Here is a 17,228-nt window from a genome sequence, read left to right as displayed (position 1 = left end):
AGTGGGAGCCCCAGAGCTGCCCCGGTGGCAGACCACAGTGTGCCTTTCCCCTCACATCCCAGCTATGGCAGCACCCCTCAGCTGGTTCTTGGCATCCAGGCACCAGAAGAAAAGGAAAAGCAAATGCAGGTACTCAGTGCCAAGAAGCAGCCTGACCTGAGCAGGGAGTGAGGGAGCTGTGTTGAGCCCCTACTTAGTCTGTATGGCCTGGGATACAGGGGAGTCACCCCACTACTCTTAAATATTTTGGACCTTGGAGTTCCCCCTGGCCTTGCCCTTGAAGATCCCTCACAGTTCAGGTGCTGCAGGGAGCTCTGCTTCCATTTGCACCACAAATATTTGATGCCTGTACCTGGATGCTGCAGAATCACTGCTCTTCCCACACCCACTGCCAACCCCTGGGTGGGTTCTGGTCCATTTCTCTCCCCCAGCCCATGCTTTGGTCTGCTGGGCTGAAGGGCCATTAACTTAATACAGTGTATGATTATACCATATGATTATGTTGTATTCATATTACTGTAACTTGTTTCATTATTTGTGTCATAAATCACAAAAAATGTTAACATTCTGACCAAAAGAGTGACTGGGATTTCCTATGGGCTTCTCAGGGGAGTAACTCTCACAATGCTGCAAACTACAGAGCAGCAGGAGCTCACAGCAGACGTAGGATTGGCTGGAGGAAACAAGCAGGGTTGACCTGATGGCCCATCTGGCCTTACCCTCTGCCCCATCTGAAGGTCTCTCAGCCTGAGCAGGGAAACACAGAGGTCTGCATCATCTGTGTGCCTTCAGATAAATGGGATAGGCTGGGAGATCTGTTTCTACACAGCTTTACACTGCATTTCATTTTCTCAGCCACTGGGGTCCCTGCACAGCACTTGGACTCTGGGAGGAGTCATCCTGAAAACCCAGGAGATGCTTTGTAGAGCACTGTGTGTCCCACATCCGTGGCACAGGGGCTGTGGGATGTTCCCGACTGGCAGTGAGGCTCTGCCCTGAGGCAGCCCCAGCATCATCCCTACTGGAAGCACTGAGATCCTGCTGTATTTTTAATTGTGAAAATGTATTTACATGAATAAAATACATCTTCAATTGGGGCCGTGACCTACTTTTTATGGGAGGATAAAACAACGGTAGGTTTACATTTTTCCTGCACTTATTTCAACTGTTCTCAGGCAGATCAATAGGAAACCCACACCCACCAGGATGCTTTCTTCTACAAATGATCCTGCTCCCATTGAGGTGACTGCGGGCTGCTGCATTGCTGCGATGGAGCCCTTAACTGTCAGATCAGTAGAGCTGTTTTGACAGCATATAGCTGATATGGAAATAAATGATTTGATGGGGCGGGAGCTCTATGTACACATTCCACACCGCTAGGGAGACCTCCTCTGTTTACCCAGGTTATAATAATAACAGTAAATAACAGATAATCCAGTGTCCTGAGCAAACATGGGTCAGTCTGAAACTCATTCAGCACTGCAGGAATAGGGGATGCTCTCTCCTGTCATACTGTGACAACAGAGCATACCATTTGCTTTTCAAGGGCAAACAGAAGCCCTCACTCTGGTGTTTGGACTTGTCTAGGTCTGAAGCCCTACTACGTTAAGGTCTCCAGGTGTCTCCTGGGGAGGGGAATGTCAACCAGTCTCCAATTTGGCTACAGCCATCAACACACCAACCCACGTATCTCCTTCACTGAGGCAACTGTGATGCATCCTGAATGGGCTGAACACAGTCTGCACATCACAGGGAGCAGTCAGAGCTCACTCTGCCTCTCACCACCACTCACTCTCACCACAGTCATGCAGCAGGAGCACACTGATGCCCTGTGCTGACATGGCAGCACACTGAGATGTCAGGCACAGCTGTTCCTGTCAGCATCCCTGTGTGACACCAACAGCATCCCCAGCTCTGGAAATGTCCCATTTCCCCACTGAGATAAAACCTCCCAGCTCACCTCCAGTTCAGCCAAGCGACATCCTGGCATTTATTATAATTATCTCTTGTTAATTAAATAACATCTTTCTACTTTCTCCACAGATTTCCCCATGAAGCTGCAGTGGGGAAATGGCATACATCACAGTGCCAGGCAGATGTGAAGACCTTGAGGCTGCATTTCCATGAGTGCACACCCCATTAACAATGTTATCACTGCAGCTAAATAAGAAAGGTATGGGTGTTTCTATCTCCTCACCCCTGTATGCCTCCCAGTTCCTCTAACAGCAGCTCATCAACTAGAAAGCACTGTGCTCATGCCTGATTTTGGCTGGGATGTGTGTGTGTAGGAGGCCAGGGGATGCCAGCAGGTGCCCACACACTTTGCTGGTTAGCAACAGAATGCTGGGTGTCTAGGATCCATCTACATGCAGACTTACAGGTGCCTGATAGAGTTAGGGCAATACTGACCTCATTCCATAAGGAGAAATTAGAACAGAAGACAGGCAGGCCTGGCTGGAACAACGCTGCTCTGCTGCTCTGAACCACAGCAGCTGCAAGGCTGAAGGGATCCGAGTCCCTCAGCTCCTCTGCACCCTCACACGTGGTTCTCCTTGCAGAGAAATGGATTCACTCTGCTCTAGCATTAAAGATTAAAAGCAGCTGCAGCTCATCACAGCCAGAAGATTTATCAGGAGCTGATGTCAAAAGCGATGGCTTGCTGGGGAATAACCTTGGTTGCTGGCACTGCATGTTTTGAAGGCATATTAATCACAATTTGAGCATGAATAGTTCTCCTCTGACTGGGAATGGAGAGAAGGGTGAGGTTTAAGGATCTCTATGAAGGTTTGAATAAAAATGCCAGACAGAGCCTGTGGCACAGAGTGCTCAGGGCTGGAGAGCATTCCTGCAGAGCCAGTGTATTCCTCAGACATGGACATCAGGACCGAGTCTGGCAGCACAGCTGAGCGAGGCTGATCACTGCAAAATATTACTGCAAACAAGAATAATTCTAATACATCCAAATCAGTGTGACCCATGGGGCTGTTTTCCACCTGCAGCCCCAGGGAAGGACAGGTGATGGGCAGCACTCTGTTATCCAGAGTCACCTCTTCTTTCCTTCAAAACTGCTGCATCCTGATTTGCAATTACAGATGCACAGAGTGGGAGCTGCAGCCATTGCCTGCCTGTTGTAACTGCTGCCACTGAGGTCCCCACGGCCCCAAAAAAATCTCAACTATATAAAACCTTACACAGAGATAAAGTGAAGCAGCAGCTCTTCCCTTCCTATAGGCTGTATCCATGGGAACAGGATGCAATTTGGTATCCATACAATAGCAACAGATAGAAACCCTGCGGTGCATGGAGGAGAGAGAGGACAGCAAAGCACCATGAGCACGGCAGGGCATGGGGGGCACCTGCTGGGTCACAGCAACACTGAGTGTGGGGGAGCAACTGCTGCAGACAGAATAGTTACAGAACTCATGTGGTCCTTGGAGAAGGGGAGCTGGCAGAACAACCTCAGCCTGTACAGCATGGGAGGGATACAGAGAAGTGCAGCAGGAGGCACTGAGAGAGGGGGGGAAAAGTGCCACTTTTATTTTATATTAGATATTTAAGAAGTGAAGAAAGCAAAGAAAAAGGAAAAAAATCTCAGTTACCTCTCATTAGTGAAGGAAAGCAGCCCCAGTGTCTGCCCTGCCTGCTCACAGCAATCTCACCCCATGCGCTCCTGCACGGAGCTGCTAACAAGCAAGCAGTAGGAGGAACAGGAGTATTCCATTTGTTTTACGACCTTGAATAATCCAACCCCCCATTTGGGAAAATGAACACAGAACCATAACGAAGAGCATTTATAAGGCAGAACAAGGGCTCACAAACAGAGCACTCCACACTTGGAACCACCAACTTGCACACACTGTGCCTTCATCCACTCTTTAACCAGCTCAGCTGGGCTGAAATTCACCTGCACAACCCTGGAACACTGGCTGAAGTTGATGTAAAGGCTACACCCGAGGTAGCAAGGCTTGCTCTCCCCATGCCAGCAGCAGATGAGGTGAAGCATGCCCCAGCAGAACCTCATTATTCCTGGCTGCTTATACTCATCCTACCAGAGTATGGCAGCAGAGGCGGTGACTTTAAGGACTCCAGTCCTGTAAGTGTCAAACCTTTAATTTATTATTAGCTCATCCTTAAGTTCTGCTTTTCATTGATTGCCATCCAAGAAACAGACACAGGACAACATGAGGCTGACACAGAAACTGGAACAGGAGAGAGACCAAAGTCAGTGGCATTACTGAGGGAGCAAGGCTTGTGGTGCACAGTCCTGTGCTTATGAAGGGCTCATCCTCACTGGGTAAATGTGTGAGCTCCCAGGCTCACAACTGGTGCCATACAATGACAATCTCCCCAGTGAATTAAAATAATTACTCTTCTAATTTGCTCCCAGACTCCGCTAAATCCTCTGGAGCCTTCAGGAAAGCCCCAGGTTCTTCCACACTTTCTGTTAGTGTAGGAAGGCACTTTAAAGTGAATAATTCTGTATTTAATCACTACAAAGAAAAGTTACACTGCTGGGGGGGGGGGATGTCCCAGGATGCTGGGCAGGATTAACCACACTGAGCAGATCCCTGTGCAGGAAGGCAGATGTGTAGGACAGCCCACATGCCTTGGAGTGGAATTCAGCATCCACACAGTCCTGAAGTTCTCCTTTACAAGAAGAATTGAGAACATAAGGAAACATAAGCAAAGGAAAACACAAAGGCAACAAACAGCCTTTAAGCCACCAAACAGCAACATCAAATCCGTTAAGCTAGATTGAGACTGTCTTTCCTACTTGGTCAGCAGTCACAAGGCATTCAAAAACATTCTTTGGGATCCATGGGCTGACTTAAGACAAGTTTTCCTGTACAGACAGGCTTCGAGGACATTATTCTGAGGTATGCTTACAGCAAGGTCCCCAGGATGAGTGGCAGCATAAATGCAGATAGCAGTGGCTGCTCAAGACTTGCAACTCATTTTAGAATAGCTTATAAGTAATGATAAAACATTGGAACTTTCATTACGCAGCAATGACAGCAGAGCAGCAAGATTCCAGGCCGCAGCATGTGAGAATTTACTCAAACGCATCAGCTGTAAGCACAGAAATAAAGGAAGAAGCTGCTTACCTTCAGGAGGCCTCAAGTAGGCAGAGATCTCCAGCAAGATCCCCTTGCCTCCACTGCCAACCCTTAAATGAGGTCTGGGAACGGGAGGATCCTGGCTCCACCCCTTCTGGTCACTCAGGTTCATTGCACACACCTGAGCTCCCCTGGGTTGGCCCTGCCTTCCCACCAGGTCTCCATCACTGCTTCAGGCCATGACTCAGCATTTCTGCTACATCTAATATGCTACAAATGAGGGGTCAAATATACATATATTCTATTAGTTTTAATAATAGTAAGATGAAACAAGCTTAAATATACCAAGAATCCTTGGAGGGTTTTGTTTTGCAGAACAGAAATGTCCAGAAAGGTTCAAAATAAAAATCAGAACTGAAGTTTTGAGGAAGTTCCTTTGGAAAGGCAGTGAGCCCACAGCTGGTATGGCATGCTCGATCTGATGGATGCTCTCAACCCGGCAGCATTCTCTTAGGACCAAAGTGCATCATTTGACAACTTAAAATATATAACCTCAAAACAAGTCTCATACGTGCACATAAAAAGCAGCTAAAATTCCATTTTTCTGCCAAACTAAAACAAAGATCAACTACTTTCCTATGGTGGTGGGGTGCCATTATTTTCAACTATGCCACTTCACAACTTTCACTGAAATAACTTCCAGTTTAGGTTGGGCCTTGCCCAGATAGACATGATTTCCCTAAATTTTGTGCCTAGTGTTTCCCACAGGAAGGTTTTAGGTAGTCTTCCACTTGATGCTGAACTGAAATCCTCCCAGCTGCTCTTCAGACCCTGTCACTGGGATGATGAAGGGAAAGCAATGCCTGAGCACCTGTGCTTGCTGTGCCTCCAGGATGAGGACGTGACATTGGCCACAGAGAAATGCCAACCTCCTGGCATCTGAGCCTACTGAGGTATAGTTGAGAAAGATGGCCATTTCCCATTGCAGCCATGTTAGAATTGGTATCCAGCAATGAGAGGAATTGACCAGCAAATATCCATTCAAGACAAATTTCTTATTTTTCTAATAAGGACTACTTCTTGGAAAGTTACACAAATCCTTTACGCTTTCTCAGGCCAGTGAGTTTACAATTAATGACAGCCAAATGCACAAATTTCTACAGCCTACCTAAACCTTGAAGAAAGAATAATTGTTTTCCACTACTTCTACTCTATTTTCTTTTTCTGCTCTTGAGTCAAGCCTTGGCTTTCTTCCTCAGGCAGAACTGCTGTTAGCTCAGCACGAAGACCTGAAGGAAGAGGTCTGTGGACAGATTTCAGTTATGTAGAGAAATATAAATAATTAAAAAAAAAAAACCAAACCAAAACCAACAACAAAGAAAGAAAAATGATTCCAATTCCCTAAGTTACATTATTGGTTATATAACCAATCTCTGTGGTTATATTTTTGCTCCTATAAACAGACAATTGCCCTGAAACAGAGGCCTAAAAACGATGAGCAGAGTGAGGATGGTGACCACCAGCTGCTGGGACCGCGAGGTGGGTGGTGGTGACACTCAGCATGGAGATGAGGACATTTGGTCGTAGTCGGGGCACTTGAGCAGAGCCGGGTAGCTGCTGTTCATCTGCAGAGATGCCTCACTGGAGATGTCTGATGGGCTACGGCCCCGTGCCCATGCATCTGGGTGCAGGAATTGCCCTGAGTAGTCAGAGCAGTTGCTCAGACGGGGTCGGTAGAAGCCGGGGTGAGGTCGGTAAATGTCCTCGGCGGTGTATCGCTTCATGAACAGGTACACAGACATCACCCCAGCGCTCTGTAGGGGAGAGAAGGAAGATGAATGGCTTTCTTTGCCCCGCTGATGGCTTGCAAGCTCATAAAGGAAAGTCACTTCCCTGCCCTGCAGTGAACACAGCAGCCCAAACCCATCTCCTGCTCCTCCATATGTATGCTCCACATCAAATCATGATTGACTGCCCTTATAGCCCTCTTTTTCCCCCATGCCAATGCTCAGTGGCTAAGAACAGACAGAACTCTTTACAGGGATGTCTCAGAGCTGCCAGTACCTCTGTGAGAAGGAATGAGATGGCAGAGAATGCGAATGACCAGCCGTATTTGTAATTGAAGAATGTCTCCGAGTCCTTGGTCCTATTGAGCATCTCATCATTAATGCTGGATATGTAGAGGACCAGCCCCACCACCAGGGACAGACCTGGGAGAACCAAGGAGGAAGAGAGTGAGAAATATGTTGGGGTTGAAACTGATGAAGCAGCACCTGCCTTTATGAGCAGAGTGGCAGGTGAAACACAGGAACTGTGAAATTGTGCTTGAAATAACCGGGAAAGGAGGACTACCAAGGGAAAACCTTGCCCAGCAGAACTCACCTGACAGGATGAAGAATATCCCCGACACGAAGGCAAGGATGGTCCTGTGTGGCCGCACGTGACCAATGTTGCTCAGGATGAAGCCGATGAACATGAAGAAGAGGCTGACCAGAGGGAAGGGGGTGGCAGAGCGGATCATCTCTGATGGGAGAGGAGCAGAGGAAAACAGGGACAGATCAGCACCCTATGTCCTGCCCATATTGCATGAGCCCCTGGCCCAGGTTCCTCTCTCCAATGTGTCTTTGCTAATGAACTGAGTGAAACCCCTGTTAGAATTTGCATTTCTGGGAGTTTTCATGTGAAGTATTACCCAGAAAAAAACTGCAAACATTGGATTCTGCATTTTTTCATATAGAAATTGTCAATGCATCCCTGCTTGGAGCACCCTCAGGGAACCAGGAGCTGTTACAACAAGGGCACAAAGGGGTTTATTGGGTTGATCTCTAAGGGCCCTTTGGTACCTTGCAGGATGCAAAGTCCCCACCAAGTCACTTACTCAGGACGTTGACTGTGGATTCAGATGTCAGCTGGATGTTCATGGGCATGACGTATTCTATAGTGAAGCACCGGCCACGTTCCTCACCTGCAGCAAAAAGAGACAGAGATAGGCCTGCAGCGTGCCCACCTATTTTGGTTTTGGTGGGGGATGAAGTGACTTTCAAATTAATTTCATTGCATGGAGGAAAACAGCCATGGTGTTCAGTGCTGCTTGCATCTCAGTGTTTGCGTTTGATGCTGAAGAAATCCACTGGTTGCTACTGTCACCCTACAAGAGCAGCTGCCCAGCTTTCAGGTGTCACTGCTAAAGCAGTGACAGCAGGATGTGACCCCCAGGTGCCAGCACTGGCTCAGGAAAGCATCGGCTGAGCCAATCCCGTATGCGTGTGTGGGCACACTGAACAAAACAGTGCTAAAATCCCCACGGTCACAGTGCTTCCATGTGTAAGCTCGGGGTGAATTTGTTCTGGGAGCTCCAAACCACCCTGGGATTTCCTTAGACCTCAAAACACGATCCTGAGGGCAGAGGGTTTGGGGTCACCTGGGAGCACGCACTGGAGCCCCTCCCTCCTCTCAGTTCTTGATCTGTGCATCCAACTCCCCTTCACTTTGGCTTTGTCTGACCCACACTGCTTTGCCAAAAGCAGCATGAAATGAGGGAATGTTTCAGCTGAGCCGAATCTCAATTTTGCAGGGACAAAACAGAGGGTTTGGGTGGCTGCCCAGTCACTGTAATGGGCCGAGGGGTGGTGGCAGCACAGCAAACTCTGCAGACCTATGTGCCAGGACAGATTTATCCACCTTACTGGGGTGCTTACCAGGTGCAGTGCCTGACTTTGGAAGCAAAATATCACAGTAAGATGGGGACATGAGGTGGAGGAGGCCATACCTGCCAGGAAGCAGACCCTCCAGAGCCCTGCATGCAGTGACAGCTTGATTTCAGCTGACTGGTTCTGGGGCTGGACGATGCCTTCCTCCAGGTAGAGCCAGTAGTCGGTGCTGACGGAGATGCCCAGCAGGCCGAGGCCACAGACGGCGAACACGCTGCTGAGCAGGGTCAGCGCCTTCCTGCTGCAGGCGCTCATCCCCAAAAGCATGGGGGGATGTGTGGGCAGAGGGGCTGCAGCCGCCGGTTTCCACCGTGTTGCTTCTGTAGGGAATAGAAGTGACAAAAGCTTTGCCTTGGTGTTGGATGAGCTGATGTAAGCCGTTAAAGAAAGCACAGGATGCGCTGATGGATGGGGAATGCAAAGTGCCTCCCAGCCATGGTGGGCATACGATGGCTGGGTCAGGGCAGGATCCCTGCTGCTCAGCCACAGCCCATACTTTCCACCCAGATTTAGCCAAATCTCAGCACCCAAATGCTCCCATGAGTGGCAGTGAGCCATGGAGCTTCAGCATGGGAGCTGTTAAGGCTTGAAGGCACGCGTTAATAGATCAGCAAAGATACTGCCTGACTGAAACACGCTCCTGTGCACTCCAGGTCACCATCACATCTTTACCACACTGCCAGCTTTCCTCTTCTAGGGTAAAAAAGCCATAGGCACCAGTGTGTGAACAGAGCTGGAAGATGGGGAAACAGAACTGAAGCACTGCTGGGAGACCTGCAGAGTCTTGAGAGGGAAGGAAAGAGGCTTTTGTTATTGCATACCCCTGAGGAGAAAGCAGACAAGTACATATTGGTAGGAAGCAGATGTATTTGCACCCTCAAGTGCTGCAGCAGCTCTGACAGCCCTCTCCCATACGAAATCAAGATTTGGCTCTTCCTACGTTCACACCGAGCCATTTCCCAGAAGGTACCGACCTACGGGAAGGGGAGAGCTGTCATTTACAGACAGCCCTAGCAAACGTTCCAGCTCATGTTCCTGCAAGCTTTCCACCTTTGCTAGAGATCTATTTTTAGGGTTTTTATCTATCTGCACCTCCCATAGCCCAGCAGCCATGAGGACAACCTTGCTGTCAAGGGAATGGACCCACACAGAGCTGAAGAAGTTGGGACAGCACTCCAGAGCTTTACGAGGTGGTAACGTGCCATGCCCCATCCCTGCACAGGTCCAGTAATACAACCATGCAAAGCATGCCTCCCCTGGCTCATCCCCCTTCTCCCTAACTTGGAACCCTATTTTCTAGTTGCCACTTGAAAGCGAACATTATTTGCTACAGAATGCCTCATCCTTCTTGATATTTTGGTGCCAAAATGGTGAAAGGAGCAGGAATCTATTCTTGGCAGATATATCATTAACAAATTACTTTTTTTTTTGTTGTTATTAAGAAGCCAAAAATCAATGTAGGGAATATGTGAAAGTGCAGATAAAGTTTCACAGAGAAAAACAGTTATGTACATGACGCCTTTGTTATCTATCAACACCAGAGATTAGAAAATATACCTAATTGGTACCATTTATTGTGGTCATTGGGACTGATGTCAGTCACAGGAAGGGGCTTGGGCCGTGGAATCACACCTCTCAACTGCCCCATTTCCTTTCACTCTCACACTTCAATTTCCATGTAATCATGGGTTCATCACAGTGCCACTTGCTGCTGCTTCGCTGGCAAATTAAATCAGACCTGATGAAGTGGGGCTGAGGAATGGTGCCATTCAGAACAGTGCTTCCCTGTGGCCAGTGCTGGTGGAATCAGCCAGGCTACCAAGAGAAAGCTGTCTCAAGGACACAAAGAGGATCGATTTTCAGCAGGGATTTAGTCCCCAGTAACCTTCACAAATCGTGTTGTGCTTCATACTGCTGAAAAGGTGATGCTGCTCGGTTTCCAGCTGTGTCTGTATTTTAAATGAATATAGCCTTGGAGGTTTGCAAGAAGGAGGATCTTAGAACTGCTCCTGCTCCTTCAACCACACAGCGACCACTGGTAGTTGCCAGGTAATGCTGAAGGTAGTCTGCAGTGCAATCCACAGTCCTCATAAGGAACTTTCTTTTTGTCTTAGAGCTTCAGCTTCTGATGGAAGTGTCCATGCCCCTCACTGGGACTGAGCCCTGAAAAAACTGACGTGGGCATTGGCAGTGCTCCTAACACAGCTCATTCAGGTCCAGCAGTGACATGAGGTCCTGCTCCACTGTCACAGAAAGAAAACATTGTCCTGCCCTGGGCTATGAGGATGGATTGGGAGAAGTCAACATCACCTGGGCAGGATGAGCTGTGCCAGCGCATCCCTGCTCATGAGCTCAGCATAACGCCGTGCTCCTTGCTCGCAGGGCTGAGCCATGAAGAAGAGGCAGCTATTCATCTCCATGCTGGGGCAGTGTTTCCCACCTGCTGATATTTGTGGTGAGGGGAAGCACAGACAGGGTTATCAGAGATGATGAGAGGGGAAGGTTTGGTTTGCAGAGGGTTGCTGGGTTCAGCACGAGCCTGTGTCTGTCGTGGAAAAGCCACTCTGCTCCCTGCTGCTGGCAAAATGGAGCAAAGAGAGGTTAAGGCACAGCCATGGAGCAGTGGGTGAGGCAGAGGAGAACAAAAGGTGGAGGAATGAGGCTTGGAAAATGGGGGATAGGAAACCCACTGAGTGCGTAAGAGAGGTACAAAGAACATCAGGGAACAGCACGAGAAGAGCGTGAGCTGTGATGGAACTGAGCTGAAAGGCAGCACACACCAAGCTGTGATGAGGAAATTGGGCTATTGCTAAAAATACAGGGCATTCAAGCAGCTCGACCTGCTGCTCAGAGAGCAGTGCAGGGCAAGAACAAATGGGCCAAGAAGAGGGGACCACAGCCTGGGGCAGGTGGTCACTCCTTTGGGCAGCCCTACCCCATGCTGCTCCCTCTGGGTGAACCCCTAAGAGCCCAGCTTGATCCTTTGCAACTCTAAAGCAGTAGGGAAGGGTGGCAACGCAGCACAGCAGTTCCCACCGAGCTCACATGTTCCCAGATGGTGCTCTGGGATGGCTGCAGGGATGGAGCCAGGCTGCAGTGTGGATCCCATGAGCAGGTATTACAGGGAAATATGTAAGGAAGCTTTACAGACCTGCATTACTGTCACAAAGAAATGTGTCGGCTCTGTTTCTGAGAAAGAAATTACATATTGGGAAAATTAAGTACAGAAATAAATCTTTTCAGATGTGGAGGAGAGTGAGTTAGCCTGATAGTAAGAAACAAAGCAGCCCAGCTCATGGCAGTGTGAACCAGCACCAGTAAACGCTCCATCCAGCAGCCATAAACTTCAGAAGGATCGATACCAGACCTGAAAGCTTCCCATGGCTGCTAACAGCACTGCCAGCACGGTGATGGCTGTCACCGCGGGATGGAAACACGAGCATCGACCGCATCGAGCACACTGCGCTCACGGGCTCTCAAGAGAGTTGTTTGGATTGCATTAAAAAACAGAAGGCTGCTAATGAGTTATTTAAACCTCGTTTAAGCCACGCCAATGACAGTCCCATCAATTTTTCGCTTGTTGGCAAATATAAAGAACACCTGAAAAATATTTAGAATTAAAAATATAAGACTGCCACGCTGTATTGGTCACCACCAACACACATTATGATGGGGTCACTTAGGATTTGCCCTTTACCTACCCTTCTTGTGTGGGCCAGGCAAGGATGGGTGCAACTGAGCTCACCTTCAGCTTGAGAACCAAAGGCAATGAGATAAAATGATATCCCAGGGTCAAAGGAGCAGCAGCTGGGATTTACCTCCCTCCCCCAGCTCTTACCAGACACTTTCCCAAGCCACCGTGGCTCCGTGCCAGCTTAGTCCCACTAATGGCTTCGGATGATGCCAACAACTTTCAACAAATAAAACCATCGACCCAGTGGTCCCCCCCGGCCCAGCACAGCCTGTCTGTGTGCAGCCATATCCCCAAACCCTCAAGCTGATCATTTCCTCCCTATCAGCAGCAGCACACACGTCTCTCTCCTTGGCACTTTACAGCTCTTACCTCATTTAACCCCAGCTGATAGAAAGTTTCAGAGTGTAGCAGCTCAGGCTCTGAAGGGAAATCGCTGGAGGATGACCCTGGTTGGTGCTTTGGGTGTTGGGTGCCCCAGAGGAGGTCTGAGGCAATGGGAAAGAGCTCAGTCTGAGCTCTGTGCCCCGTTGCAACCCACCTAAGGGGGGCACAGGGTGGGATTAGGGGGATGTGAGGACAGCAGACAGATCTTGCAACCACACTGCAGCTCTGATTCTACTGTTTGGTGGGAGAGCAGTACATGGAACACAGTTCTCAAGAGGGGAATAGGAGAATAGGAAAGGACAGGGCTCAGAATACTGTCCATGTCCCCCACACCCAACTGCTGTTCTCAAGAAACCATATATATATCTATAACCTATATATACACATAGGGGAGCCTTCCCCTTTCACCCTCTGCACACATCAGCTGGCACCCAGTATTCCCCCTCACACTGTGTCAGATGCTCCCAGCCAGAAATGTGACTCAAGCCTCTGCCTCTACAGAGAGCCTCAAAGGAAGAATAAAGGGGGGTGATATTTGAGGCTGCAGAGCAAATCAACTATGCACTGCGTGGAGCTGTGCCTGCCCATTAACGGCTGTATGCTGTAAATCACAGATTGCAATTCACATCCTAAATAAATCAGCACCCTGATGATCCAGTGACCCTCTTCTGTCTTCAGCTTAGCGCTTCCCTCAGCTGCCCCTGGCCTGGCAGCAGCACAGATGAGTGATGGCAATGCAAGTCCTGCACATGGAGCTGGCTTGGCCAGCTGCTCTCCCCACACCCAACAGATGGGAGGTTTGTCTAATGAAATACTGAATCTTCAGCACTTGGTTCTTGTTCACTTCCATGTGTCATTCAATACAACATGAAGTCCTGCAGTGGTACTGAGTACTAAAAAAGGAGAAGAAACCTCTTCCTTGCACTTGAGAGCTTTTCAGTATCTCCAGTCCCAACCACTGCCGAGCAGGGCCAGCACCCCCATTTCCTTCTTCTCCCTGTATTGGCATGCATGGCAGCATGAGCTAAATTAAGCAGTGCTGGGAGGAAAAAAATAGCATCATGAGCTAATTAAAGCCCTTTCTCCCCCCTGTGCTGGGATAGGTGACCCCAGTACCTGTGAATCAGAAGGAGATCCTGTGCTGCTCCCCTCCACAGTGCCTGCAGCTGCGTGGCTCCCATGGGGATTTTCTGCATGTCAGAGAGAGAAAGGGGCATGGTGGGGATGGATTGTCAGGTGGACTTGATGATCTTAGAGGCCTTTTCCATCCTTAATGATGCCAAGATTCTAAGTTTGGCTCCATCTTCGCGTAGGGAAGGCTTTTGCTTTGTGTAGCTCATTATGTTCAATAGTGAGGTTATGTGACATTGAAGTATGTAATAGGCAGCACCTCTCCTCCACCTCTGTAATGATCAGGTGTCTTCTGCCCCGTTTTGCCTGTAAGGTGTTTTTTAGACAGCCCTGTACAGCAGTTGACACAGATGACAATGACACAGAGATATCATTTTCCCCTTCAGCCGTTCTCCCTTTCCCTCAGCTGCAGAGAAAGGAGCAGTTTGGTGCTGATCTATTGCCTGCCCGCTGCCCACCTCTCCTCTGTTTGAGGAGAAGCACACTACAGCAGCAGCTCCAGCATCAGGATGATTTAGCACAACTTCCCAAATCACTTGGCTTTCTAGGTCAGGTTTGCTGTGTTGCTTCTCACCATCTGCAGCTTCCAGGGTATCCCAGCATAGCTGAGTGAGGGCAGCCTTCTGCTGAACACCAGGTCAGGGCAGCTCTGAGCATTCCTAAGAGCCACCAGTCCCAAACTGCCATGGGCTGAGCTGGGGATGGCAAGAAATGCAAGCAGGGACGTGCTGCTGAGCATCATGGCAGCGTGTGGGACGTGGAACTCACTGAGTGACTTTGTCCTGGGGACTGAGTACAAAAATGATGATCTGCAAGCTGTCCTGGGTCAGTGGTTGCCATCTGTTGTAGTGTTCCAATAATGCTCCTCAGTGTGCCTATAAGCACAGCTCCAGTGAGGTTTTCCACTGATGAGCAGAGACAATTCCTTTATAATACAGGAAGAGCAGCAAGCCCCATCTTCCAAAGGGACCACACAGACCTCTCACCTGTAACAGCACATTTTCTGAGCCTGGTAATGCATTAGAGTGGCTCTTTGACAAATCCCACGTTCACAGTAAATATTTTACTGCAAATGTCAGAAGTTTGTGGCTGCACAGTAATACAAATTGCTGTGATTTTGATTATCGCATTTCTAGAGCACACCTAGAATCCAAAGCCCGCCTTCATTTCAGCAAGATTAAGGCTCTCAGGTAAATTTCGGGTCTAGACTGCACCACAGTCATTTTAAATATGTCACCCCAAAACCAGGGCTTTACATCTTCCCAGCTGCCTTACAGAGATGCTCCTGGCACCCGCAGGAGCCGCACACTTGTGCAGATCACAGCTCTCTGATAGCGTTAAAGCCTCTGTGGGCTCGTGCATTATTTCCCTTTCTTATCTTCTATTCACTTCCCCCTGCATAACAGAAGCTGAAGCTGCAAATACGGTGGGACAGACGCAGCCAGATGGGGATTCATTCGCCTCAATGAATATATTCAGCAGCTACTGTAATACAAGAAGGAGCTGGAGAAACAAGCACAGAAGCCTCCCCCTGGTGCCCTGGATGCCACGTGGAGCTGCTGCACATTGGCTGAGGTGAGGCAGCAGTGATGGGGCTGCTTGGCTCTTCTATGGCTCGTGATGATTGAAGCAGTGCCCTGCAACGAACCCAAAGTGCAGCTGAGATGGAGATGTGGGGATGCTCCTGCAAAGCTCCCTGCTGGGGTCACGCCACCAGCACCCACTGCTATCACATGAAATTCAGCTAAAAATCCTCCTTTTTAACATTCCTGCTGAATCTGTGCTGCTTTTGCTGTCCTCACCAAAGATTTGCCTGCACCATTCAACCCCCCCAGAGCCCTCTGCACACAGAGGCTCGGGGTACATGGGGGACAGTGATGGCGACAGGTCAGACCTGCTCTCCAGACACCACCACTGCTCTGTGCACCCTGAGCACTGCTGCACATCAGGGGCTGATAAAGTTCCTCACAATGGCAAGCAATTAATCATCAGCCAAACTGCATGTCAGAACCCTCAGCTCGCTGCCGGGATGACTGAAATCCCACATTTCATGTTCCATATCCTTTTGTAGGATATGAATAAGGAGCGTGTGGAGAAGAGAAGACAAGCACCACATCCCTGTGAGCTTTGTTCGTATGGCAACACACGATCCAGCATATTTTTACCCTCTTTACTTTATTCCACTTAACGAGCAGGTCAGATTTTCTCACATAGCTGCCCCCTCTGAGGGGTTAACGACACCAGAAGGCATTGGCAGCCCCTGACTTACAGTGCATTTTATATTCCCTGTGAAAAATACACGAGGATGGACGTTCAGAAACGACGGGTAAAACGTGAGGATGCTCACCGCGCCCCAGGGCTCCGATCTCCTGGAGCAGAACAGCCTCGGACTGAGCAGCCTGGATCGGGGTCCCCCGTGTGCAGAATCCAGCCGGAGCTTTCAGCCGGGGTTCCTGTGCCCTCCCACAGCCCGGCACCCCAGCAGCGGGGCAGGGGCGATCCCACACGACGCAGCACGGATCGCTCCAGCACAGCCCGGGGCTCTGCGGCCCCGCACCCACCCCGGTGCCCGCACACAGCCGGGGCCGAGCACGGCTGAGCCCAGGGCGGTGCCCCCGGGGTCGGCTCCCACAGCGCATCCGAATCCAGCGGGGTTACGGACCACGAACGAACGTACCACCTTCCAACCCTCTGCTCCGCACTCACACGGCACTTCCCAGATCCCTCCTTCTTCCTCTCAGGCATTGAACTTTCTGGCTTTTCCATGCATTTCGGGAAAAGCCCCACGAAGCTCCTATCGGGACCGTATGCCCTCCACCCATCCGTACGGACACAGCAAGGTCCCCGCTGCTCCCGCACTCACCGACCCCGCAGCGCTGCTCTCCGGCCCCGGGATGTTTCCTCCGCGCTGCGCCGGGAGAACCCGGGAGGAGCGGGCATCACATGGCGCCGGCGGGGCCAACCCACCGCCCTCCTCCGTGCCCCTTCCCTCCTCCCTCCTTCTTTTCCTCCTCCTTTTTCTCCAGCCATCCCTCCGTCCTTCCCCCCCTTCTCCATTCACCCTCCTTCCTTCCTTAAAAGCACCTTTCCTCCATCCCTCCTTTCCTCTCCATCCTCCTTTCCTTCCTCTTACCCCCTCTCCCAGCTCCCTTTTATCCCTTCTTTCCCCATTCCTTCCTCTTCTTTTACCTTTTTTCTTGACTCTCTCTCTTTCCCTCCACTCACCCTTTTTTTACTCCCTACCTTTTCCCT

At 49.8% G+C, this 17,228-nt stretch overlaps 1 protein-coding gene across 1 annotated transcript; it reads right to left on the bottom strand.

Moving 5' to 3' along the window:
• Window positions 1–574: 574 nt before the first annotated feature.
• Window positions 575–16,946, bottom strand: CACNG5 (calcium voltage-gated channel auxiliary subunit gamma 5). Its single transcript, XM_048965389.1, has 6 exons — window positions 16,840–16,946; window positions 8,827–9,087; window positions 7,936–8,022; window positions 7,440–7,580; window positions 7,122–7,267; window positions 575–6,871 (listed from the first exon to the last, which is right to left on the bottom strand). The coding sequence occupies exons 2-6, from the start codon at window positions 9,032–9,034 to the stop codon at window positions 6,614–6,616; spliced, it is 840 nt and encodes a 279-aa protein (XP_048821346.1). The 5' UTR covers window positions 9,035–9,087; window positions 16,840–16,946; the 3' UTR covers window positions 575–6,613.
• Window positions 16,947–17,228: the final 282 nt, after the last annotated feature.

Source organism: Lagopus muta, chromosome 18 (genome assembly GCF_023343835.1).
Source record: "Lagopus muta isolate bLagMut1 chromosome 18, bLagMut1 primary, whole genome shotgun sequence".
Lineage (NCBI taxonomy): Eukaryota > Metazoa > Chordata > Aves > Galliformes > Phasianidae > Lagopus > Lagopus muta.
Note: the sequence above shows the minus strand (reverse complement) of the source record. Positions and strands in the feature narration are given on the sequence as shown.

What these genes read in the sequence shown, in the direction of transcription:
- CACNG5 (XM_048965389.1), bottom strand. Translation starts at nt 9,034, where the DNA reads ATGCTTTTGGGGATGAGCGCCTGCAGCAGGAAGGCGCTGACCCTGCTC. An exon ending in ATCCACAGTCAACGTCCTGA is followed by an intron (nt 7,581 to 7,935) that starts GTAAGTGACTTG and finishes CTCTCCCATCAG; the next exon opens with AGATGATCCGCTCTGCCACC. An exon ending in TCTCATTCCTTCTCACAGAG is followed by an intron (nt 6,872 to 7,121) that starts GTACTGGCAGCT and finishes TCTCCCCTACAG; the next exon opens with AGCGCTGGGGTGATGTCTGT.